Below are 22,677 nucleotides of genomic sequence, written 5' to 3'. Positions count from 1 at the left end.
GCTGGTGTGTCCTGGCTGTTTATTCCGCATCCGGCCAGTGCAATCCCCGCGCCGGCCTCAGTAGCTTCTTTGGGGTGAGGAGGGCTGCGGGGTGAAGGCCAGCAGGGACAGGAGTAAAGTGCTTGCGGAGGCCCTGGGTCTCGGTCCTGACCGCCGCCTGCTCTGGGGCAGCCAGGGGAGGCACCCAGGGCTGTGCAAACAGGACCCCGGCCTGAGGTTGCAGCCCGGGCCAGCTGGCCTGGGGCCTGCTGTGGCTGAGTCCAGCGCAGATTGTCCGCTGATTGTCCGCTGCTGTGGATCAGTGGCCTGTGAGCGCCTCCCTGTGTCTGGGCCGCCTGCCCTGCCGGGCCCTCACCTTCGCATTCGCTGCAGCTGGGGGTACAAGGGGGCAGGGTCAGGGGCCTGAGGCCACCTCGGTGCCCACCACCCCACTCCGGGTGGCTCACCTCGCTCTCAACCAGGTTCCGCCGGTACAGTGCTTCCTTTGCAGCCTCCTGGTGGACAGAGGGCTGGGCAGTCAGCAGGGTGCCCCCACCAGTCCCTGCTCACCCTGGGCCCCCTGCCCACACTCACCCTGCTGCCGTCATTGCCCAGGCGCCGGGCAGCCTCAGTATAGAACTGCAGCTGCCGCTCCAGCTGTGCTGCGTACTCTGGGTGAGACACAAGGCTGCTGCCCTCTGGCCTGCAGCCAGCGCAGCCCCTGCCCCCTAGACACCGGCCCCTGCGCCCCCTGGCCCCTACCCCTCCGGATGCCAGCTCCGCCCTGCTCCAGCTGTGCCCTCTGCCACTGGCTGCGTTGCACGATGTCCTGGTATTGCTGGGCCACCTCCGCAGGCACCGGCCGCCGTGCCTGCCTCAGGGCCAGGATCTGGGGCGCAGAGAGTAGAGTGAACTCCAGCTGGGGGCCAGAGACACCCAGGCCATGTGCCGAGCCCAAAGGGTGGGACCCACCTTCCGCTCCAGCCGCTCCTGGTCGAAGGCCAGCACACTGAGGCTGTGCAGGGGCCGAGATGACCTGGGGGAAAGGCAGGAGACATGGGGGCACCGGGGGTTCCCCTGGCCTCACCAGTTACTCAGCAGATGTGCTGGGTACAAACATACAGGGCAAACAAGGCGGGGTCACAGCCTGAGGTGCTGCCACTCCGAGGCCTGGTGGCTTGGAGGGCTTCCTGGAGGAGGTGACAGCCGAACTGGGATCCAGAGGACAGGGAGCAGGGAAGGAAGAGGTACTTGGGGACCCCCAAAAACCAGGAGGACAGTGGAGACTAGATGTGGCCAAGAACCAGCTCAAAGGAGGGAAGAGCAGTGTGGATAGATCCACCATGTTGGATCATGGAAGGTCTCACAGATGGAGCAGAGGAAATTAAGCTAGATCCCCAGGGGGGTGGCAGGCGTGGGAGTCCAGTTCAAGCCTGATGGGGAAACTGTGGGGGCCCTGGGCCACGGAGGGCACTGGGCCCAGCCTCTTACCTGTTCCCCGGTTCCCTGGTGGGGGCAGACCCAGGCAGCGCCTTCCCTTTGGGCCCAGCCACCTGCTGGAGGAGAGACCAGGCCTGTGGGCACCATCTGTCCCGTCCTGTGTCGCAAGCCCTGCGCCCTCCTGGGCACGGACACTCACGGTGTGTGGGGCGGCAGCAGGTGGCGGGTCAATGACCAGCCAGCGCTCCGTGGTGGTCTCCAGCTGCTGAGCCGTCAGTGGCTCTCGGATCCTCACCATCACCTCTAGCCGCCCTCCTGTGGGCCGGCGGCCATCCAGCACCTGTGTGGGCAGTGGGGATGGGTGTCCAGGAACGGCTGAGTCAGCCGGGGCCCACATTTGGGACGGTGGGGAGGGTTGCGGCACTCACCTCCAGGACCTCGCGGACCTCACAGGCTGTCTCCAGCGAGTCCAGCTTGAGCTGCGCTGTGCCCAGCACCCGGTCAGTCTTGAACAACCCGCTGCATGGGGTGGGCAGGGGAGTGGCCAGGGCTAGCCATGCTCAGGCCACGCCCCCGCACGAGGCCCCACCCCCGCACCTCACCCTGGCCTGGCCCATAGCCCCACCCCTTCACATAGGCCCCACCCCTCAACCTGGCCCCGCCCCCTCCCGCAGCCACTCACCCCTTGTGGACCACTTCGAACTTGATGCCCTTGGTCTGCAGGGCCCTGCGGAAGCCGCGGTGGCTGCGGTTGATGCAGAGCTTGAACTGCTCCTTGAACTCTACGCAGGGAGACCGGACAGGGGGCGGGTCAGGCAGGGGGCCCCCACTTCTCCCTGTCTCAGGTCCGCGCCTTCCCAGGGGAGCTCACCGGGGGAGTCGGTGTTCTTGACCACGCTGGTCTTGTCCTTCTGCGCCTCCTCCTGCGCCGGCAGAGGCGGAGTGCATCAGCGCCAAGCACCCGCCCAGGGACCCCCGGCCCGGCCCGCCCTCCTGGGCGCCCCACGCACCACGTTGGGGTATGGGAAGTCGAAGCGAACGAAGACATCCAGGTCGCCAGGGAACAGCCCTGTGGGCGGGGGCCCGGTCAGCGCTGAGCGCAGGAGAAGAGCCCCACCCTATCCGCCGCGGCTGCTCACCTGGGGGCGTGGGCAGGTTGGCGCCCTTCACGATGAAGAGCAGCATCTCATTGCTGCTGAGGTCCGGGAAGACCCTGCGGCAGGGGGGCAGGGGGAGCAGGCTCTCAGCCCCCCACCACAGGGGCACCCTGTGCTTTATCTATTTATTCTGGTCTTTCTGAGACAAGGTCTGGCTGTTTGGTTCAGGCTGGCCTTAAGCTCACTCTGTGGCCCAGGTGAGCCTCTAACTTGAGGTGATCCTCCTGCCTCAGCCTCCCGAGCCCTAGGCCCTGAACCGCGTTTCCTTGGCATCTACTCTGTAATGACCCAAGCCCGGGCTGCTGTGAGACCTCTGTCCACCTAAAGTCCCTGGGTCCTACCCTGCCAGCAGGTGCCTGGCTGTGGGGGACACGGAACTCAGCCTGGGTAAAGCCTGTGCCTGGGAGTCTCCCCCACTGCAGAGCCAATGCACAGCAGGGGGGACTGTGTGACTCTCAGGGATTCCCAGTGGGGGTTGGGGTGGGGGGCACAGGAGGGCCCCTGGGTAGGAGAGATCTGGTTTGCAGCAGAGACTGGGAGGGAATCACTGCAGGCCACCATCCTGTCCCTCGCCCTAGCAGGAGCCAGGCCCAGTGACTGCCAAACCTGTACACACTGCCAGTCCCAACAGGCTCGTGGGGCTGCTGGAACAAGAGCCATCCTCGCCTTGCCCCATCTCTGCTACATTTCCAGACATCTGCACCCAGCCCCTGCCTCACTCCTGCCCCAGGGCCTTTGCACATTCTGTGCTACCCCCCACTCTTTCCAGCAGAGGCAGGTTCTGCACATTCCTGAGCACAGGGAGCCTCAGGGAGAACCGGGGGTCTCACTTGATGACACTGAAGGTTCTCTGCTCAAAGCGGGCGACTGGAGTGGGCAGACCACGGGCGAAGGCCTGCTTCAGGGTGTCCATGCTGCGCCTGCAGTCCTCTGCTAGTCTCTCGAACCTGCGGGGAAGGCAGCTCAGGCCCTGGCACAGGGCAGGCTGGTGGTAGACTCAGGCGGACAGCTGGGCTGGGCAGGGCGGGCGCTTACTTGCTGATCTCGGCGATATTACCCAGTTGCGTGAACTGGTTCGAGTGGTTCAGACACATCTGCGGGCAGCAGGCAGTGGGCAGCGGGCGGTGAGGCCGGGCAGTAGGCAGCGGGCCGGGCCCCAGGGACAGTGGCTGATGAGGAAGGACCTCACCTCGTGCTGCTGCCGAAGCAGCTTGGTGAGCTCGCCGTAGCGCCGGGCGGCCTCCTGGGTCAGGCCCGGGCCAGGGCGCTGAACCAGCGCGAAGTCGTCCTTGTTGACTGGGGCGGGCGGCACCTGGGGGTGGGAGGAAATCGGTGGGGAGGAGCCAGTGCTGATCTCGAGCTGGGACCTTCCACACGAGCCTCCCTGGGACACAGTGAACTGCCCTCTGGCAGGGCTGTGTGCCGGGGCTCGGGGTGTGGTGGGGAGCGGGGGAGATACGAACCCCCGCGGCCCTCCAGGTCCTGAGGGAGAAGCCCACAAGGAGGAAGCAATGGCCCCCCTGCGGGCCCAGCGCTCTGGGAGGCTGAGGCGGGAGGGTCACAAGACTGAGCTTGGCCTGAGCAATTGAATGACAGGGTCTCCAATGAAAAGGAATTTTAAAAAGAGCTGGGGATGTAGCTCAGTGCAAAGGCCCCGAATGCCATCTTCAGTAGCACAGAACAAACCAACAAAAAGCCAAGTAAGCTGCAGGGAATGGCAGGAAGTGACCAATGCCACAGAGAAGAAGCGGGGAGGCAGGCAGCAGGTTCTGGGTGAAAAAGGGAATTTGTTATTGCTTTTTGGCTTTTCCACATAGGGCCTTGCTATGTAGCTCAGGCTGGCCTCAAAGTCATAGTGAACCTCCTGTCTCAGCCTCCCAAGTGTTGGAATGACAGGTGTGTGTTACCACACCAGGTGGGAGGGCTCTTAGGAGGCTGGAGCAATGCTCACAAAAATGGGATGAATGGAGACCAAAGGGGGAGTGAGATGAGCAGGCACCTGGGGGACAGCGGTTCAGGGTTAAAATAGCATGTGCAAAGGCCCTGTGGTTGACATATGCATTGTGTCCAAGGACAGAGAGGAAGCCATGTGGCCTGAGAGAGAGAAGAGGACATGAGCAGAGAGGACAGAAGGGAGGTGAAAGGGCAGAACATGTACAGCCTTGTGAGCAAACTCTGTTGTGACCCCCTCATGACAACCTCTTCCCTGGCTAGCAGCCAGGAAGAGACTACTTTGTGCCAGGCTCTTTTGCAGCTAGGTATGGTCACATGACTTAGTTCTGGCTAATGAGAGACCAGCAGAATTGACATCATTTCCATTAAAGGTAAGTGCCCAGCACTTTCCATCCTGGCTGGAAGAGACACAGCAGTGCTCCGCTTGGATCCTACAGGCCAGGACTGCCTGCTGGTCATGGCGGCTCAGCCTGAGCCTGGTGGGCAGGAGCCTGGCCCCGCCCTCGGCGCTGAGGGGCCCACCTTGGCGATGTCCACGGGCAGCCCGTTGCGGGAGGCCTCCAGCATGGGCTCCAGCCCCTTGGCCTGGCGCAGGTGCATCTTGGCGCCCTCCATGTCGTTCTTCTGCTTGGCCTGCAGCGCCGCCTGCAGCAGGCGCTTCTTGCGGCCCTCCAGGAAGGCCAGCTGCTGCTGGGCTGTGGACAGAGTGGCCTCTGTGGGGGCTGCCCAGCCTGCCACGTGGCCAGCGGGGAGCAGGGGGGAGGAGGCGCTCACCTCTGGTGGCCGTGCCCTTGGGGGTGGCTCTGCCTGCCCCCGGCTGGGAGGCCTTTGTGGGCGGGGCCTTGGGCTGGGCTGTGGGGGCTGCGGGGCTGCTGAGCTGCTGCGGGAGAGAGAAGCCGGGCCCCTCCCTTGGGTCAGACCCTGGCTGACTCCACGGCAGCCCTGGAGGAAGCACTGCTCCCGGGCTGCGTGACCAACTGGGGCACTGCGGACCAGGCAATGAGCAGCCCAGAAGTGGCAGGGCCGGACTGTGGCTGGTTCTGCCCACCCTAAGTGCGGACTTTCACGACTCTGTACACTGCCGGCCCCCACCCCAGGCCCAGCCACTCGCACCTTCTTAGGGGCCTCATCCTCGTCGTCATCCGGCTCTTCATCCTGGTTAGCCAGCCTCATGGCAGTCTCCAGGACCCCTACCAGACTCTGCTGGGCGGCTTCGGGCGCCTCCAGGCCCTGGATGGGGGGAAAGCCTGCGGGGGGTGGGGGGCAGTCGGGACCAGCAGCACCACACCGCTGGGGGGAGGCCTGGCCGCTCTACCCCTCAGCGGCTCCCAGCCATCCGGCAGACTCCTGGGTCTCTCACTGGGCCCCCCGGCCTCTACTGGACTCTTAACACACAAGTCTTGGAGTGAGTTTTCTGGCCTGGGCAGACTCCCAAAAACAACCCTCCAGGCCAGGCACAGCAGTGCACACCTGTCATTCCAGCCACCGAGGAGGCTGAGGCAGGAAAGTCCTATCTCAGAATGAAATGTCTGAGCGGGCTGGCGGGGTAGCTCAGGGGTAGAGCGTTTGCCCAGCAGGTGTGAGGCCCCAGGTTCCATCCCCAGCGTGGCAAGATGAAAAATAAAAAACTCCACTAGTTTGGAGCATCTGTGGATTTCCCTGGCGTAAATACTCCCATCACGATGCGCGACATGCTTGCACTTGTCTTCGTAGCCTGGGCAGCGGGCCTGTGCTTTGGGGGCGTGGCTGGCGTACTGGGGCGGGGCCTGGGTCATGGGGGCGGGGACTACCTGGGGGCACAGGCAGCTCCGCCACGTCCACCGCCCTGCCAGCTCTGTGTGCCCGGATGGCGTCTTGGTATTGCTGCGGGGCACAAAGGCGTCAGGGACTGGGGTGAGCTCGCGGGATCCCCCACCCCGACCCTCCAGGCACCTTGACAATGCGCTCGTGCATGCGGGCCTTCCGCTGGTCACCCTTGGCCTTGGCCTGTGCAGCGGCCGCCTGGTACCTCTGCATCCGCTGCTCCAGTGCCTCCAGGAGGGTCCGCGGGGTTGGGGCAGCCTCTGGGCCGGAAAGGGCAGCGTGGGCTGGGTGCAGGGAAGGGGGTCAGGTCCTTCCCGGCCTGCCCACCCCCCCAAGGGCTGCCATGGTCTACCTGGAGTAGTGAGGATCGTGGTAGGAGCGGGAGGTGGTGGTGTTTGGGACGGTGGCTCCGGGGACAGCTGGTCTAGGGACATAAGTCCAGAGCTGTGAGGGGCCTGCCTGAACAGTCTGGCTTGCAGGGCAGTAGAGAGGGCAGGCGGGGTTCTCACCAGGTGGAGGAGGCAGGCGGGACAGGTCCACTGGTTCCCCTCGGCTCAGGGCCTCCAGCACAGAGTCAAAGCTCTAGGGGAGAAGGGGAGTGAGGGGTCAGGACTTCATGAGCAGCAGCAGCCCCACACTGCGCCTGCCCCAGCACCCACGATCATTGGAGACTGAACCCAGGGCCTTTGCAATGAGCTGCATCCTCCGCCCTTTTTTCACTTTTTGAGAGAGGATCTTAAACTGCCCCCATGTGCAAGCCTCCTGCATGTTGGGATCACTGGCATGTGCCACTATGCCTGGCATCCCTGTGTTACCTTGTTCCATCTTCCTCTACAACTTAAGCCCATTTTTCAGAAGAGGCAAACTGAGGCTCCAAGCAGTAAGGTGAACAAGAGTTAGGGAGTGGCCAGACTGGGATTCAAACTTGGATCTGCCTGCCTCAGGCCCGGTCCCTGGCCCTGTCCCTCACTCTGGACATACCTTGGCCACGCGAAAGTGCCTGGTGGCAGCTGCAGTGTCTCCCTGCTGCTTGGCCTTCAGGGCAGCCAGCTTGTACTCCCGCTGGAGGCTCTGTAACTGTGCCAGGGGGCCAGAGCTGCAGGGACCTGCAAGGGGATGAGATACAGAGAGTCATTTCTGATCGGATCCCACCACCGGGCCGGTACTGAGCCCATTTTAGAGATGCAAAGACTGAGGCTGTGGGTGCAGCACTGTGGTGAGCGTTGGTCTGACGTGTGTGAGGCCCTGGGTTCCCCCCTGGACTTCCTCCTCACCCCCTCCCCGGCCCTGGCACCTGCCCCTCTGACTCAGGTCTCTAACTGACAGTGCTAGACACCGGCACATGCACGTGGCACCTGTCCTTTACGACTGGCTCATTTCACCCACCGCACTATCCCCCTGTGCCCACATTTCCTTTCTTTTCATGGCTGAGTAATATCCCATGGCATGGATGGGTGACATTTTGTGCATCCCCACAGAGGTGGCCGGTGTCACCCTGGCCCTGCTCGCCACTCACCTGGAGCCAGCGGGGGCTTAGCAGCATCTGAGGATGAAGTAGCAGTGGCACTGGGGGGCCCCTCCAGGGAAGCCCTGGGCTCCAGGGTTGGTGGGTTGGGGGTGCCAGGCTGGGGGGGTGCCGGGTTGTGGCTGGTCCCTGGGGGCTTCCCTACAGCCACAGGTGGCGGAATGTCCTCCTCGTCGATGGCATCGCCCTTCTGCACAGAGGCCAGCAGGCTTTCCAGTGTCTGGGGCCAGAGAAGAGGGTGAGTTGGGGGTGAGAAGAGGGCATGGTGTCGGCACTGGGGTCCCTGCCCTGTGCCCCCAACTCACCTTCAGCCCCCGGTCATAGCGCCGCATCTTGGCACTGTCCCCAGCCTGCCGGGCACTTTCCATGGCCACGCAGTAGAGGGTCAGCCGCTCCTGCAAAGTGGCCTCCAACCCTGGGCTGGGGGCTGAGGGCTTTGGCTGTGGGGAGGGAAGGGGGACAGGTGGGCAGTGACCAGGGCTGTGCCTGCCACCCTGCCCCAGCAGGGCAGAAATCACAGTCTCTGCGGGGGAACCAGGCTCACGGGCATGATGCTACCTGCCTGAGATCACAGTGGAAAGACCAGGGCTGTCTTTGGGGCCATACCTGGGCCAAGGGTGGCAGTGGCTCCGAAACCTTCTGCTCCTCTCCAAGGACCTCGTTTAGCTCTGCCTGCGGGTGGGGACACATGGCCAGAGTGGGACAGGAGATCAGGGGAATGCACCAGGGATGCGGGTATACAGGCTGCCCCACGAGGTGCTCACCAGCAGGTCGTCGTCAGCCTCCACATCATCCTCATCGGTTGCATCCTCCTCCTCGTCCGGGTCCTGCATGCACAACCTGGCCATCTTCTCAATGGCCTCCATGGGGAGTGGGCCTGGTGGCGGGAAGCCCCAGCTAGGCTGGCATCCTCCCATCTGGCCAGCAGCCCTTCACCACCCTTACATGGCACCCACTGTCCCCGGTGCTCCCAACTCTCGGATCCCTCTATCCTGTCCAACCTCGGCTCTGCACTGGGCAGCCTGAGTTCCAGGCCCAGCTATGCCCCTTCCTGACTGGGCAGCCCTGGGTCAGTCATAGTTTCCCACTCTGTAGCCGGGGATAACAGTGCCTCCCTCCCTGCCAGGCTTTGGGGACAGCAGGGAAAAGAAGGGCTAGAGGGGTGCATGGCCGCCCCCTCATCCACGGAGCCGCAGACAGCAGGGGCCTCCTCTCTACCAGGGCACCTCCCTAGCTCCAGGCTCTTCTGTCCTCCTATATTTTATGCCCTGGTATCCTTTTTTTTTTGGTACCAAGAATCGAACTCAGGACCTTGCACTTGCCAGGCAGGCACTTACGCCACTGAACCATATCCCCGGCCCAGGACCCTGGTTTCTGACACGAGAGTTGAAACAGGAAGGCAGAATGTCACCTGGTACCACTTAACTTGTGCTACTCAAACTTTACCACTGAGTCCCCTGAGTGACCAGGAACCAGGGTAATGACTGATTTGGGGGTTACAAGTAAATTCTTCCAATAGACAAATCCATAAATGAAATCCACAAATAACAAGGGTTGCTGGTGTTGGCTACAGTTACAGGCTCCATTTGGCCTCGGGCTCTGACTGCTTCTCTCCACCACCTACCATCCAGTGCAGGGCGCTGGCACCTGCCGGGACCCCCTCTGGTCAGGTCCCCAGCACATAACTGCTGGCTGTGTCCTGGGTCTCTCCCTGACTCACAGGGCTCTCCGTGGCTCTGTGTTCCGCCACGCAGGCCTCCTGCCGGGACAGTCTGCAGGTGGGGACTGGTGACCACATGAATTTATCAGGTGTCACGCAGCCGTAGAAGTACTTCCTGCACCCTAGATTAACTCCTGTGACGTGAGTGTAGCTATTCCATTTTAAAAACTTATCCATCAAGTCATGGTGTCACTACCCAGTTCAGATTGGACTTGAACTCACTATGGAGCCCAGGCTGGGATCCTCTTGCTTCAGCCTCCCACGTTGGGATTACAAGTGTGCGGCAGCATGTTTGGCTTTATTATTTGAATTTTACAGATGGGAACACTAAGGTCAGCTCAGTGATGAGGTGAATAAGCAGCAGAGGTGGGATGGAAGCCTTTAGTCTAGTCTGTGTCCAGAGCTGACCACAGACCCCCAGCCAAATGATGGGTACCTGAAGGCCAGGGGCCTGCCCTGTTCTTTCTACCCAGCACCCAGCTCTGAGGTTAGAGCTCTAACCACATTCCGATTAAACTCCTCACCTTTGCCTTTGAGTTTCTCCAGGGCCGCAGGCTGGCCACCCACCAAGGCAAAGAACTCGGCCTCCAGCTCCTCATCGTTGACTCCATCATCGGGGATCATCAGGCCATCTGGGGAGAGGTCAACCAGCAGCCCAAGCTGTGGGGACAGAGTGAATCCAGTTAGAATGTACCAGTGGCCAGGGCAGCCCTACAGGATTAGAAGTGCCCGGTGGGAGGAAGGAACCAAAGTCTCCCGGTCCAAGCTGTTTCCCCGGGGAATGCCGGAAGGCTGGACCTAACTAGGACCCCAACAAGTGTCTTACCATGGGCCTGGCTCTGGCACACATCAGATGAGGCAAAAGGCAAGCAGAGACACAGTGCCCTGCTGGGAGCCTGCTCCAACAGCGCACCACTAGCCAAGTTCACTTGGCCACAACTGCCTGAGGCAGAGGCACCTGCACACCTTGGCGTTCCCTCCCAGCATCCTCTGTGCTGGCAGTCCAGCAGGAAGTGGGGCATCGGGCGCAATTAGAAAGGCCAACAACCACCTGGAAGTTGGGAGTGGCTGCGTAGATCTGTCTTCCCGTATGGATTAATGGCCAACTGGGTCGGGGTAATATTATTATGTCAAACTGTGCAGTCAGGTGTCCAAGGTGATAAGGGCAGGAAAGAACACATGGATGCATAGCACATGGGCACTAAGCTATGCTGTGGGCTCTCTTCCTCAAAGCTACAAAATCGCACACTCCAGCCAGTCTCTGGCACAGGAGGGAAGCATTCAGGCCGTGGATGCAGCTCTGGCTCTGCCCCGAGCCCAGGCCAGGCCATCCTACCACCTCGGGCAGACGCCTTCAGCTCTTTTGAGCCTCAGTGTCTTCATCTGTACAATGGGAATACAGGTCTGACTGCTGCCCCTCCCTTCCTAAAGCTGCTGGGACAACAGGTGGCCCTGAAACGGGGGCGGAGCGCCAGCAGCTGAGGGGGGGGGCAGGCAAGACACCTAGATCGCACCTTTTGGGACAAGGCTCATTTAAGGGACCGAGATGGGTTCCCCAGGGGGACTGGGGATGGGAGAGGGGCGGAGATCGGACGTCCCTGGGGGGTGGGGCTCCCCCAGCGGGTACGGTGGGGGGGGGCGGTGGAGAGGCGCTCCCCAGGGGGCCCGCGGGGCACACACTCACCTGGCGGGCGGCAGCAGCGCCTCGGCCGGGTGGCCCCGGGGGTCCCTTCCTCTTGTGCATTTTCCAGGCTGGATGTTCAGACCACCGGCCCCTGCGCCTGGCCTTGCCCTAGCTCTTCACTCCTGGACTGTCACACGCGCCCTTCCCTAGTCCTGGGCCCCTCTTCGGTATCCCGCGTCCGTCAACCCGGGCGCCCTCGTTTCCCAGAGTGGTTGCCCCACTTCCGCCTTGGCCTTTGGTCGTCGCTGAACCGGAGAGCGCCACTCCCGGACTCACCGGGGCCGCCTCGTCGAAACTACATCTCCCGAGAGGCGGTGCGCGGAAGCGCATGCGCCTGATGGCGGTGCGGCGGGCGGTGCCACAGGCTGCGCGGATAAGGAACAGAGCATGCGCGAGTGTGAGCCCCTCCCCCCGCCGCTGGTACTGCGCGTGCGCGGGGCGGAGCGTCGTGGGGCGCGGGAAGGAGGCGCGGGGCCCGGAGGTGTGAGGGCATAGGTGGCGCGGGGTTTTCTGTGCGCGCGCAACCTCTGCCCAGCACGGACCTCCCGGGCTGCGCTTTTTGGTGGTCGTAGTGCCAGTGTGTGGTCGATCTCTCGTGCCTGGTCTCCAGGAGTCCCCGCGGTCCCCGACGGCCAGTGTTGCCATTTTCTTTAAAAAAAAAAAAAAGAGTGATCGTAATTTACAGTAATCGAATGACCTATTCCTCAGCAGGCCCACGAAGCCCTCGTTCTTCCTGCTGGGGACAGAGGAGGGACTTGGACAGCTTCTGTGGCCCAGGTCGGTTGGGGTTCCCCATTGGTCTTCAAGGTGGGAAGAAGCCAAGGACAACCCTGCCCCCCAGGCCAGGCGTCCCCCGCGGATCCTCAGGGCTCCCGATGGCTTCTCAGGAAGAAGGACCCCGACACCCCAGTCCCGCACACAGAGTTGGGGTCCCCAGGTGCCCCACAGCGTGGAGGGCTGGGTCCTGGGGCCCCCCACAGCATGGAGGGCTGTGTGCTGGGTCCCGGGGTTCCCAAGGTACCCTACAGCGTGGAGGTCTGTGTCCTGAGTCCCAGGGTCCCCTGCCTCAGGGGGCACCAGATGGGGCTGGCAGAGGTGATCCCTCAGTCCTCAGCCAGGACCTCTGCTGGCAGATGGAGCCAGGGCTGCCCCTTGTAAGAGGGAGTCTGTTGTTTGCAGATTTCTCCAGGGAGATAGAATGAACAAGAGGAAGAGACTTCGGACCGCAGGTATTTGGTTAAGTTAGTGTGGTTTTTTTCTTTCTTGTTTTATATAGGGTTTTTTTTTTTTTGTTTTTGTTTTTTTGTTTTTTTTTTTTTGGTCTTTTCCCTTTTTATCGGTACCGGGGATCCAACTCACGACTGCCTGCTTGCAAGGCAGGTGCTTATGCCACTGAGCTAAATCCCCAGCCCCTCTTTCTTTCTTTTTTTGATGCTGTGGATGGAGCTGGAGGCCTTCCTTACACTTAGGCAAACTTTCCACCAGGATGCTGCACCTCTAGCCTCAAGGTGGCATTTTTATTTTTATTTATATTTATTTATTTATTTTAAAGAGACAGGGTCTCTCTACGTTGGCTCCTGCTGGCCTCACACTCCTGGGCTGCAGGGATCCTCCTGCCTCAGCCTCCTGAGTAGGACAGCCCTGCACCGATGTGGTCAGCACTTCTGGATTGCTGCTTCTGCTCACAGGAGAGTTGTGGGCCTGGTGTTGCAGAAATGCTGACCTGACTGCCTCAGCATCCCTAAAAGAAAATGAAGATTTAATAACAGCTACTAGGAAAAGTACAAATTACAGACAAAGGTGTGATACAGTAAAAAGTGGAAGTTTTTGGTTCACCATCAGTGCAGTGGGTTCCAGCTGCACAAGGTAACAGATACTGATGTGCTTTGAGGCCCACCTGCTGTGTGGCTCAGTGTTCACACTGGAGCCAAACATTTTTATTTATCCCAACTCTTCATTTAAATTAATTTATTTATTTTTGATACTTGTGGTATGGAGGATTGATCCCTGGCCTTTTGCCCTTCCCCTAGCCAATTTTTAATTTCAAGGATTTCAAGTTGCTAAAATTACCAGGCTGAGATTGAACTTTGTATCCTCCTGCCTCAGCCTCCTACAGTGCTGGGATTTCAAACATGTGCCACTCCCATTGGGTGGATGTATTTTTTTTTTCCCAGAGATTTTTTTTCCTTGGGGTACCAGGGATCAAACTCACAATCTCACACTTGCCAGGCAGGTGCTTATGCCACTGAGCTAAATCCCCAGTCCTCCCAGAGATTTTCTAAAGGTGGTTGCTTACATCTGTGGATAGGAACCCATTTACATAGAGGGCTAGGCATACGCTTCGCCAGTGTTTATTTTGGAAAATGGACCGTTCACCTACTCTGCTAATCTGCCCCTTGTGTTTTTTACTACTCAGTTTAATTGTGATCAGTTTCACTTGTCAATGTGCTACACGTGTAGAGTGCTTGCTTGGTATGGACCACCAAAAAGGTTTGAAAAACACCGAGCATTCCCTAGAGTGACTTGATGGTTCCCCTGTCATCGTCTATGTTAACTGAACCGCTTTAAGAGGTAGAAATAACTTCTTTGCTCACAAAGTGAAATTCAGAGTGTGGCTTCTGATTTCCCTGATGTGAAGCGGAAGACAGGGTAACAGGTAAAACATGTTTTATGTGGAGTGAGCACAGGCCGCCTGAGATGTAGGATGTCTGGGCTTGGAGGAGAAGGCAGGGGACAGCCAGGCCCACCCGTGACAGGTCCTCTGGGGCCTCTCTTGGCCTGGCCCCCGAGGGTCTCCAGGGCTGGCTGCAGATGGGCTGGGATCCCGCCCGCATCCTTCGTCTTTGCTGTTGGACACAAGGTTCTATCTTATTTTTCTCCTAAATCAGTCCCTCGGGGCTGGGTCACAGGAAGGAAGTGGGCGGCCCTGCGCTGTTGATGATGGTTTTGCTTTTCATTTGGCCACAAAGCTCCATTGAACCAGCGGGGCGAGCTGGTGTTCGGGGATCAATCTGAAGGAACCCAGTAAATAGAGCTGTGCTTTTCTCTGCCTTTTTCTGGCAGACCACCAGGCGAGAAGCTGTTGTGTAAGCCACGTCCACGAGGCACATCCTGGGGGACCCAGCGCTGGAGGGCTGCGGGCTGTGGGCTGTGGGCAGGACCTCGATACCAGTCCTGGAGACCCTCGGGGTCTGTTCTGGGGGAGGGAGGGTTCTTCCGGCTAAGCAGGTAGTCGCTGGGGTGACACAGTTAAAAGTGGGCATGTGTGAATGGGGAGCTTCTTAAGAACTGCTTAGACGGAACCCCAGGAAGGCACGGCCTGGGATTATTCGTTTGTTCCTCCTCTTGCATAATTGGAAGCCCAGTCCATAGTAGGTGCTCTGTAAATGCCCCAGGACACTTCAGTCTGGGGGTCTGGCACTGAAATGGAGCCCATCTTGGTTGTGTAACCTCATTTATAAGATGATATCCAAGCTCCTTTACCACTCAGGCCATCCTCAGAATCCATACAAGTTGCTAGGTGTGGCGATACACACCCATCATCACTCCGACACTCGGGAAGCTAAGGCAGGAGGATGGATGCAAGATTGAGGCCAGCCAGGGCTGCATAACGAGACCCTGTCCCAAAAAGCCAAGAAGAAAAAAGAAACACAAGTTAGGACAGTGTAGTTCAAGCAGGTCTCAAACTCCTGGTAGTCCTGCCTCAGCCTCCCGTGTGGCGGGATTATAAACACTGCCATGCATGCTGTTTGTTCTTGAACTCAGGCCTAGGTGAGGCCAGGGCTGGGCCTGTCTCCCAGGCCCAGGAGGATTGTGGATTCTGCACCAGAGGCTTTCATTCATTCAACAAACAGACACTAACAAGTGCTTTCTTTTCTTTTTACGTCCTTGCTTTCAGCAGTGCTGGTGATGGCACTCAGGGCCCCGGCTAGGGAAGCCTTTGCTCACTCCTGAGCTGCGCCCATCACAGCCACCTCCAGGCCGTCACTGGCCGTCAGTGGTGGCAGGGGCCTGAGGGGCACACTCAGTCCCATCCCCTCAGTCCCACTGTCCCCGAGCAGCTGGCCCGCATGGTCACATGGAGTGGACCTCCAGGTCATGCGTGTCCTCTGCCCCTGGTGACGGTGGGCACCAGCAGTTTCCCTGATGTCTCTCAGCCACTGGGGTCCACAGGAAAGCACAAGGCCGCCTGCAGCGGGGGTAGCAGGGCACACAGGAGCTGGTGCCAGACTCCGCAGCTATCCAGGGAAGCCATGGAGCGTAGAGGAGCCAGCAGGGGCTGGCCAGGGAGACCCCGCAGAGGAGCTGGGTGACCTCCCATGCCTGCTATGCACCTGGCACCACTTGGGGATTCTAGCTCAGTGGGGGACCAGATATCCTAACTGGGGTGCCTGTGTAGTACCCCAGGGGCCCAACCCTGTCCCGCTGCCAGCTATGGGTGATAGCACCCACCCCCAGCACCTTGACCCCTTCCTCTCTCTCTCTGACCAGGGGTCCATCCCCAAAAGCCTCCCAAGAACCCTCGCCCTGGAGATGCTGAGGGAGGCTCCCCGAGCTCCATGCTGTCAGGAGGCAGCCCGACATCCACTGCCCCCGAAGAGCCCAGCAGGCAGGAGCCTGGGCTGGCTGTCTCCAGGTGGGTGGCTCAGGCGTCCGGAAGCCTCCCAGGTCGGGCCTGGGTGCCTGTTGCACTGGGCTTTCCTCACTGTGGGACAGGCTGTGATTTTCACCCCAGGCACAGGTGACACAGTTGTTCAGGGTCCCTGAGTGCAGCTTGATGCTGTGCTGGTCAAATCCCTGCTCTTTATTCCTTCTCCCCACTGCAAAAGGGAGGAGCCAGCCAGGTGTGGGCCGTGACCCAAGCATGCTGGGAGGCTGAGGCAGGAGGGTTGCAAGGTTGAGGCCAGCCTGGGCAATGTAGCAACTTGGTCAGACTCTGTCTCAAAGCAAAAAGGATAAAAAGGGGCAGAGGGTGGACTCAGTGTGAAGGCTGTGAGCTTAATTCCATTTTCAAAACAGAAAAAAATAACAGTGCTTAGTGGGCAGGGTACTGATAAATGCTTTATTAGCTCCTCAGATCAAGGCACTCTGAGATAAATGTTTGTATTTGGGGTGCTGCGTTAGGACCCAGGGCATGTGCTAGCAAGGGCTGTACCCCTGAGCTCCACCCCTGGCGGGGCTGAGTGTGGGGGTGTAGCTGAGTGTGGCCTCAATGACGCCTGAGACCCCAGCACTAATGAAGGCGGCGGGAGGGTCTCTACCTGGGCTGCACAGCAGAGTTCAAGTCCAACCTGAACTGTATCTGGAGTCCCTGCCACAGGAAACAAGCAGTAACAGTATCAGGAGAGGCAGAGTGGGCCGGGGAGGTGGTTCGGCAGCCCAGTGCCTGCCTGGCAAGCACAAAGTTTCGAGTTTGAGTTCCAGCACCAGTGTCAAAGGACCTGGCCCCCGCTGCATTGTGTCTCTCTCTGCCAGCTTCTTGGAAGGGGAGCCTGCAGCTGCCTCCTTCCCGGGGCCCCTGGAGAAAGAAACCGCCCTCCTTTCCGCCTCCCAGGTGAGCCGCTCTGCAGTGCAGTCTGTCACAGGCAGCAGTGAGCCCGAGACGGGCACAGCTGGAGAGGGTGGAGTCGGAGGCTGTGGAGGGAGAAGCCCGGGCTGCTTTCTAGGACACATCCTTCTCCCTCTCTGCTCACCTGGGAGGTTTGTCCCGCAGTTTGCAAGACCCAGGAAGTCGGTGGGGAGGAAAGCAGAGAGGAGAGTGGAGGACCTGGAGAGCAAGGCCGTCAGCCCGGTGAGCCTTAGCCTGGGCCTGGGCCTGGGCCCAGTGAGGCCTTACAGTCCTGGCAGTTTGAGCCTTTGCCCCTGGCCCCTTTTATTCGAGACCAGTTCTCAGAGTGGCCCAGATTGGCCTTGAACATGTGATCCTCCTGCCTCAGCCTTCCCAGTCACTGGGATTACAGTGTATACCCCTGCTGTCCAAACCCGGGTGGTGGGCGCCCCCATGTTGCCTGTGTCCCCCGAGAGGCAGCCATAGCTCTGTCCTGGAGCCCTTGAGGTCATGCGCTAGAGGGGTCACAGTGTCCCTGAGAGAGGATGGCAATGGCCTCACACTGGGGACACTGCAGTTTCAGCAGTAAAAAGCAGCAAATTAGGGGCTGGGGATTTAGCTCGGCAGCATAAGTGCCTGCCTTGCAAGCAGGCAGTCATGAGTTCGATCCCCAGTCCCTGGTACCAATAAAAAGGAAAAAGACAAAAAAAAAAAAAAAAAAAGCAGCAAATTAGTGATGGGAAAACATGTGGGTCAGAGGAGCGGGTGCCAGGTCCCGAGGTGGGGTGGGCAGGCACAGAGGGGATGTGCGAAGCTGGACAGGGGCCCTGGGTGACCGTGGCGATGGAGATGCAGCCCTCCGTGAGGAAGAGGTGCGGAATCCGCAGCAGAGTGAGGGGACACAGTGTAGCTTTACAGTGGAGGAGACGGGTGTCTTCTTCTTCTGTGTTGCAGGTCCGGAGATCCATGGTCTCCCCTCTCCTCCCACCCCACCCGATTTTTCTTGCATTGCTGGGGAACACTGAGCTACATCCCCAGCCCTTTTTTATTTTTACTTTTTAAAGCTTTTTATTTTGGGACAGAGTCCCACTAAGCTGACCTCCGGCTCCAGCCCCCTGAGCTGGGGTCGCCCCCTGGCTGGCTTAGCTCCTCAGGGGTGGATGTTATCCAAGCTGGGGTGTCTGAAATACCGTCCCATCAGCGTCCCCACCCTGCCTGGCCACCTGGAGTTTGCAGCCCTGATCTTCTTGCCTGGGGCTTGGCGCCCACAGGGAGTGGAACCTGGTGCCAGCAGGGGTTCAGGGCGCCCAGTCCACTTCCCATTCCTTGTCTGGCAGTGGCATGGAGCTCTGTGGGCACTGGTGCTGTAGGGGTGCACAGTACAGGGCGTGGAACGGGATACGAGTAGAGCCGGCGGGGAAAGCCTTTAGGGGGCTCCTGGCAGAGGCCTGGGGACTCAGTTTCTCTCTGTGTGCAGGAAGCCATGCACAGCCCCGGCGCCCCAGAGCTGGAGGGATCTCCGGGTCCAGGAGCTCAGATGCCGGCGGACAGCTCCCAGCCCACGTGGAGTGGCTGGAAGCCCGGGAGCCCTGTGTCTGAAGAGGGAGCCGCAGCCTACAGCCCCAAGACGGCTGGCCAGGACCCAGGGAAAGAGCAAGGGGCCAGTGTGCTGGACAGCGGGGACAGGGGCAGCCCTGTGCCCGAGGGGGCTCAGGGGCTGGGTGGACCAGAAGGACAGCTGCCTTGCAGTGGTGCTGAGGGGACGAAGCTAGACCATGGTGACACCCAGGAGGCCGGCGCCCTGCCTGGTACCCTGGGAGGAGGAGTTGGCATCTCCAGCACCCCTGTGCCCACTCCCTCCTTGGCCACACTGTGCATGAAGGCCTGGGCTTCAACACCCAGAGGGGCAGGCGGGCAGGCAGGTGCCCCCCTGGGGACCACTGTCACAGCAGACACAGGCACAGATGCCACCAGGACAGACCCGGGGGCCCTGGGAATGGCCCAGCCACCTGCCTGTCCCAGGGAGCAGACCCCACCGGGCTGCAGGTCTGTATGTGAGGAGACCCCAGGAGGCCAGGGGGAGGCAGGGCCAGAAGAGCAGCCCCCCAGAGACAGCCCAGGGAGCCCCACAGTCCTTCAGGCTGCAGTTCCAGGAAACCCAGAGCCTGCTGTGGATGCCCAAGACCCAGCACCAGACCTGGGCCCAAGCAGTGATCACACACAAGCCCCTGGTCCTGCTGTGGAGTGGGCGGGAACAGCACAGCTCGAAGACAGATGGGCAGTGGAGTCGGACGGCCAGCACCTTGGGGGAAGCTGTGTGGGGTCCAGCGCTGCCACCAAGGGCCCTTTCCAGGAGGCCAGAGTCTGCCAGGGAGGTCTGGAAGCACCCACACCCCCACCAGACCCATGCCAGCACCCTCTGGACCTTGCAGACCAGGCTGGGTGGCCAGAGACCCTGGCCATGGAGCTGGACTTCCTTCCTGACAGCCAACTGCAGGCCGCACTGGATGCCCCTGGCTTGGAAACCCCGGCAGAGCAGGTAAGGGCATCCCCAGGGCAGGCTGCCTTTCTGAAAGAGACCCACCCTTATGTGTGGCTGCTGAGGGACCCAGGATGGTGACAGTTGGGTACTTCTGTCACTCCGAGGCCTCCCCTGCTTTAACCAGAGCCCCTGGGGTGCCAGTGCCCGCAGCTTCGTGTCCACCTGCTGCAACCCTGTCTCCAGGCTCCTGTGGGTAGAAGGCATGAGGCTTGGGTGACTTGGAGAAGCAGCATGACCTCCTTGGGGAGTCAGCCTGGGGAAGGGATTCGGGTGCTGGCCTGGAAAAGACCCTCGGACCTGGCAGGATGTGGAAGCGCTGGTCTGTCACACCCTGGCGCTCCTGGGAGGCTGGAGCAGGAGGATTGAGGTTCACGTCCCATTGGCAGCTCAGAGAGAGACTCCTGTGGCGGGAGAAGATAAGGGGTCCAGGTGTCCCAGGGGATGGGAGGTGCCTGGCCCACTGTGGCCCAGGGTCCCCTTCACAGGACCCCACACACAGGCCCAGTCAGGCTGGGAGGGGTCTCGGGGAGGCCCACAGAGGGTCCACCAGGGCCTCCCTTCTGTCAAGGCCGCGTCACCCGGCCTGCTGATCCCCAGCCTGTCGGGGCAGGCAGCAGACCTGTGGGGGCCTTAGTCCCTGGGCAGTGAGCCTGGTGCACGCTGGGAGGCGGGGCTCACTGGGGTGAGTGCTGTCCGCCAAGCTGTCCACCCCCTTAACAGTCACTTGGTGAACAGTGTTGTTTCTGGTTCTGGGATTGAACCCAGGGTCTCTGGGTCACTAAGTTGTCCAGGGAGGGCTTAAGCTTGAAACCCTCCTGCCTCAGCCTCCCAGTGTGCTGGGGTGACAGATGCCAGGCTTGCACGTGTGTAGCCGCGCCTCCCTCGTGCCAGCAGTAGACAGAGCAGCCCAGGCGACTGCCCACTGGGGCGACCCTGGCACCCCGCCCTGAGCGCGGCCCCTCTCTGCTCCTGGAGAGGCTTTCTGGGACACAGCCCGTGGCTATGCACAGACAAATGCTTCCTGCCGCGCGGCTCTGAAGCAGCAGCAGCCAGCGAGGGGCTGGGGCTTCCACCTAGCATGGGTGAGGCCCCGGGTTCCAGTTCAGAGCGGCAGGAGGGAGGAGGAGGAAAGGAAAACAGCCAGCCCGTGGGCGGCCAAACCGGACACCGGACGGGCAGCACCAGCCAGCAGGGTGCGCTCTGCAGCCACCAAGCAGGGAGGGGCGGGGCACTGTGAAGGTGGTGGAAGTGGACAGCCGCAGACACTGGGCCCACGGCGATGGTGGGATGCACGGGGTCTCCCATCCAGACCACCGCGGGCCTCCTCCTCCTCAGAGTGCAAGCTGTGTCCCTGCCCCTCCGTATGCACCCATCTCGGGGTGCGGTTGGGGTATGCACAGCCCCGGTTCCATTGGCTGGAAAGAAAGATTCCCGAGCACCTCCCGGCTCCTTGTCACGCACTGGTCACCCATAGCCAGGGTGCTCAGCACTCTCCGCTAGACCGGAGACCCAGGCTGCCTATGCAACCCCAGTGGGGTCCCAGCCTGACCTTCACACTGGCGTTTGGGGACAGGCCACTCTGCTCGAGCCTAGCCTGGCCTGCACCCCGCTGGTGACCTCCAGATGGTGCAGAGTGTGCCTGTGTTCCCTCGGATGCAGGCTCCCTTCCCTCTGCCTTCATCAGGACGGGCTCCTTCCAGGCCCTCGGGAGGCTGAGGCAGGAGGGTCACAAGTTCAAGCCCAGCACATAGCTTAGTAACTTAGCCAGGCCATCTCAGATTTTTTTTTTTTTTTTTGCAATACCAGGGATTGAACTCACAACCTCACGCTTGCTGGGCAGGCACTTATGCCACTGAGCTAAATCCCTGGCTCCATCTCAGATTTTTTAAAAAAGAGCTGGAGGTGTGAGAAGCCCCTGGCTTTAATCACCAGTACTGTATCCCCCCACCCCACCAAAAAGGGGAACACCCCGGCCCTGCAGCAGTCTTCAGGGCCTTGGAACTCATCAGAGAGTCCACAGTGGAGGCCAGGACCCAAAGCTGGAGGAGGAGCGCCGGCCTCACTGCCCCAGGTCCTGTGTGTCCCTGTTCAAGTGAGGCTGCCACCTGTCACCAGAACTTCTCTCCTGTGCCGGGCTGGGCCACTCACCCTCTGCCTGTCTCTGCAGGAACATCCCGCAGGGAACGAGTCGGTCCTCTGCTGGCCCAGCCTGGGCACCAGTCGGGGGGACCGAGTCCCGGAGACAGAGGCTCAGCCAAGGTAGGTGTGGGCAGGGAGCCTGCACCCCAGTCCCTGCCCAGTAGGGCAGCAGGGCCTGGCTGTCAAATGGCCTGGCCCACTGTTTCGCCTGTCCTGGGTAAGGGATCCCCCAGCAGAGCAGCCCATCCCGGGCTACACACAACCTCTGGGTGCAGAATGCAGGTTGGGCAAAGTGGCAAAGTGGCCCCTCCGAGGTCCAACAGGGTGTGCAGGGTGTGATGGAGCCAGGGTCTCCCAAGGGACCGAGCTGACAGGGCCTGGAATCCCAGGTGACCGCAGCAGGTGGGGACAGGTTAAGGCCCCTGCGGCTGGGGCAGAGTCTGGAGAGGCAGAGGCCCTGCAATTGGGAGGTGCACATGGGGTGGGGATGGCAGGTGCGGGTTCCTGGGTCCAGTGAAGGCGTTGGTAGGAGCTGGGTCCTCCCTTCCCCCCAGGATGGAGGACGCCTCGGACACAGTGCGGGGCCTCATCGTGGAGCTCTCCAACCTCAAGTAAGGGGTTCGGGGAGAAACTGAGGCTGGGCTCTTGTGCATAGGCCCTGAGGGTGGGGGTCCCTGGCGGGGGTGGGTGGGGACAGGGACACCGAAGTGGCTCTGACGGTGGCACATGTGGCCCCAGCCGCTTGATCATGAGCGCCCACCGAGACCTGGAAACCTTCAGGCGCCTTGGCCCCAGGAAGGCCCGGCCTGCGTCCTGCCCGGCCAAGGCGGCCATGGCGCACGACGAGCGGCCCCGGCGGGACTTGTAGGCCTCTGTGCCGCACTGCTTTGCTCCACCAGTGCCGTCTGCAATCCCGGCTGAAGTCACCTCCCCAAGACGGATGCAGGAGGGTGGCCGGGGTTTCTGGGGACAGCGCGGGACTGCCTCACCGTCCATTTTCCCTCTTCTACCTCTTAATAAATGGTGCGGCCTCTCGGCCCCTCGGCTTTCTGCCACCTAACCCCCTTCCTACGCCCACCGATTTCTGGCATACCCTGGCTTGAGCCCCGGAGGCTGGCACCCCGCAGGAACCGGGGCCAAGAGGGGGACCTCAGCTCAGCTGCCCCGTCCCTCCGGCAGTGGCCACC

The 22,677-nt window shown here is 60.8% G+C and overlaps 2 protein-coding genes across 15 annotated transcripts; one reads left to right on the top strand and one right to left on the bottom strand.

The window, feature by feature from the left end:
• Nucleotides 1-2: 2 nt before the first annotated feature.
• Cc2d1a (coiled-coil and C2 domain containing 1A) lies at nt 3-11,452 on the bottom strand. Of its 7 annotated transcripts, none has more exons than XM_023564444.2 (29): nt 11,262-11,452; nt 10,102-10,237; nt 8,622-8,734; nt 8,464-8,529; nt 8,163-8,297; nt 7,849-8,077; nt 7,314-7,438; nt 6,842-6,914; nt 6,685-6,756; nt 6,462-6,616; nt 6,320-6,392; nt 5,643-5,776; nt 5,304-5,409; nt 5,052-5,224; nt 3,766-3,888; nt 3,612-3,670; nt 3,407-3,523; nt 2,559-2,632; nt 2,430-2,488; nt 2,291-2,342; nt 2,102-2,201; nt 1,848-1,938; nt 1,619-1,759; nt 1,471-1,535; nt 952-1,015; nt 742-868; nt 574-650; nt 447-494; nt 3-372 (listed from the first exon to the last, which is right to left on the bottom strand). In XM_023564444.2, exons 1-29 carry the CDS (start codon nt 11,319-11,321, stop codon nt 352-354), a joined length of 2,868 nt encoding a protein of 955 aa, XP_023420212.1. In that variant the 5' UTR covers nt 11,322-11,452; the 3' UTR covers nt 3-351. The 7 variants fall into 7 exon arrangements, with proteins under 7 accessions (XP_023420212.1, XP_013006373.1, XP_013006372.1 ...); XM_013150919.3 differs by having other exon boundaries at nt 1,471-1,532; XM_013150918.3 differs by having other exon boundaries at nt 5,304-5,406.
• A 73-nt stretch (nt 11,453-11,525) lies between these two features.
• Brme1 (break repair meiotic recombinase recruitment factor 1) lies at nt 11,526-22,551 on the top strand. Of its 8 annotated transcripts, none has more exons than XM_063228490.1 (10): nt 11,555-11,658; nt 11,970-12,038; nt 12,441-12,490; nt 15,753-15,897; nt 16,737-16,815; nt 16,975-17,052; nt 18,287-19,348; nt 21,519-21,610; nt 22,045-22,101; nt 22,229-22,551. In XM_063228490.1, the coding sequence occupies exons 3-10, from the start codon at nt 12,460-12,462 to the stop codon at nt 22,356-22,358; spliced, it is 1,674 nt and encodes a 557-aa protein (XP_063084560.1). In that variant the 5' UTR covers nt 11,555-11,658; nt 11,970-12,038; nt 12,441-12,459; the 3' UTR covers nt 22,359-22,551. The 8 variants fall into 8 exon arrangements, with proteins under 8 accessions (XP_063084556.1, XP_063084555.1, XP_063084560.1 ...); XM_063228489.1 differs by having other exon boundaries at nt 11,595-11,658; nt 11,973-12,038; XM_063228486.1 differs by lacking the exon at nt 12,441-12,490 and having other exon boundaries at nt 11,526-11,658; nt 11,973-12,038.
• Nucleotides 22,552-22,677: the final 126 nt, after the last annotated feature.

The sequence above is a fragment of the Cavia porcellus genome, unplaced genomic scaffold, assembly GCF_034190915.1.
Source record: "Cavia porcellus strain 051 isolate PalLab524CR breed Dunkin Hartley unplaced genomic scaffold, mCavPor4.1 scaffold_17, whole genome shotgun sequence".
Lineage (NCBI taxonomy): Eukaryota > Metazoa > Chordata > Mammalia > Rodentia > Caviidae > Cavia > Cavia porcellus.
The sequence above is the reverse complement of the archived record's forward strand: the minus strand, read 5'-3'. Positions and strand labels throughout refer to the sequence as shown.

Bases quoted from the DNA above. Each gene is read 5' to 3' on its own strand.
- Cc2d1a (XM_023564444.2), bottom strand. From the start codon at position 11,321: ATGCACAAGAGGAAGGGACCCCCGGGGCCACCCGGCCGAGGCGCTGCT. The intron at 8,078-8,162 runs GTGAGTTGGGGG...CTCTGGCCCCAG, and splicing joins GCTATGACCGGGGGCTGAAG to ACACTGGAAAGCCTGCTGGC. The intron at 6,757-6,841 runs GTGAGAACCCCG...TTATGTCCCTAG, and splicing joins CCGCCTGCCTCCTCCACCTG to ACCAGCTGTCCCCGGAGCCA.
- Brme1 (XM_063228484.1), top strand. From the start codon at position 11,954: ATGACCTATTCCTCAGCAGGCCCACGAAGCCCTCGTTCTTCCTGCTGG. The intron at 17,053-18,286 runs GTGAGCCTTAGC...CTCTGTGTGCAG, and splicing joins AGAGCAAGGCCGTCAGCCCG to GAAGCCATGCACAGCCCCGG. The intron at 19,349-21,518 runs GTAAGGGCATCC...CTGTCTCTGCAG, and splicing joins TGGAAACCCCGGCAGAGCAG to GAACATCCCGCAGGGAACGA.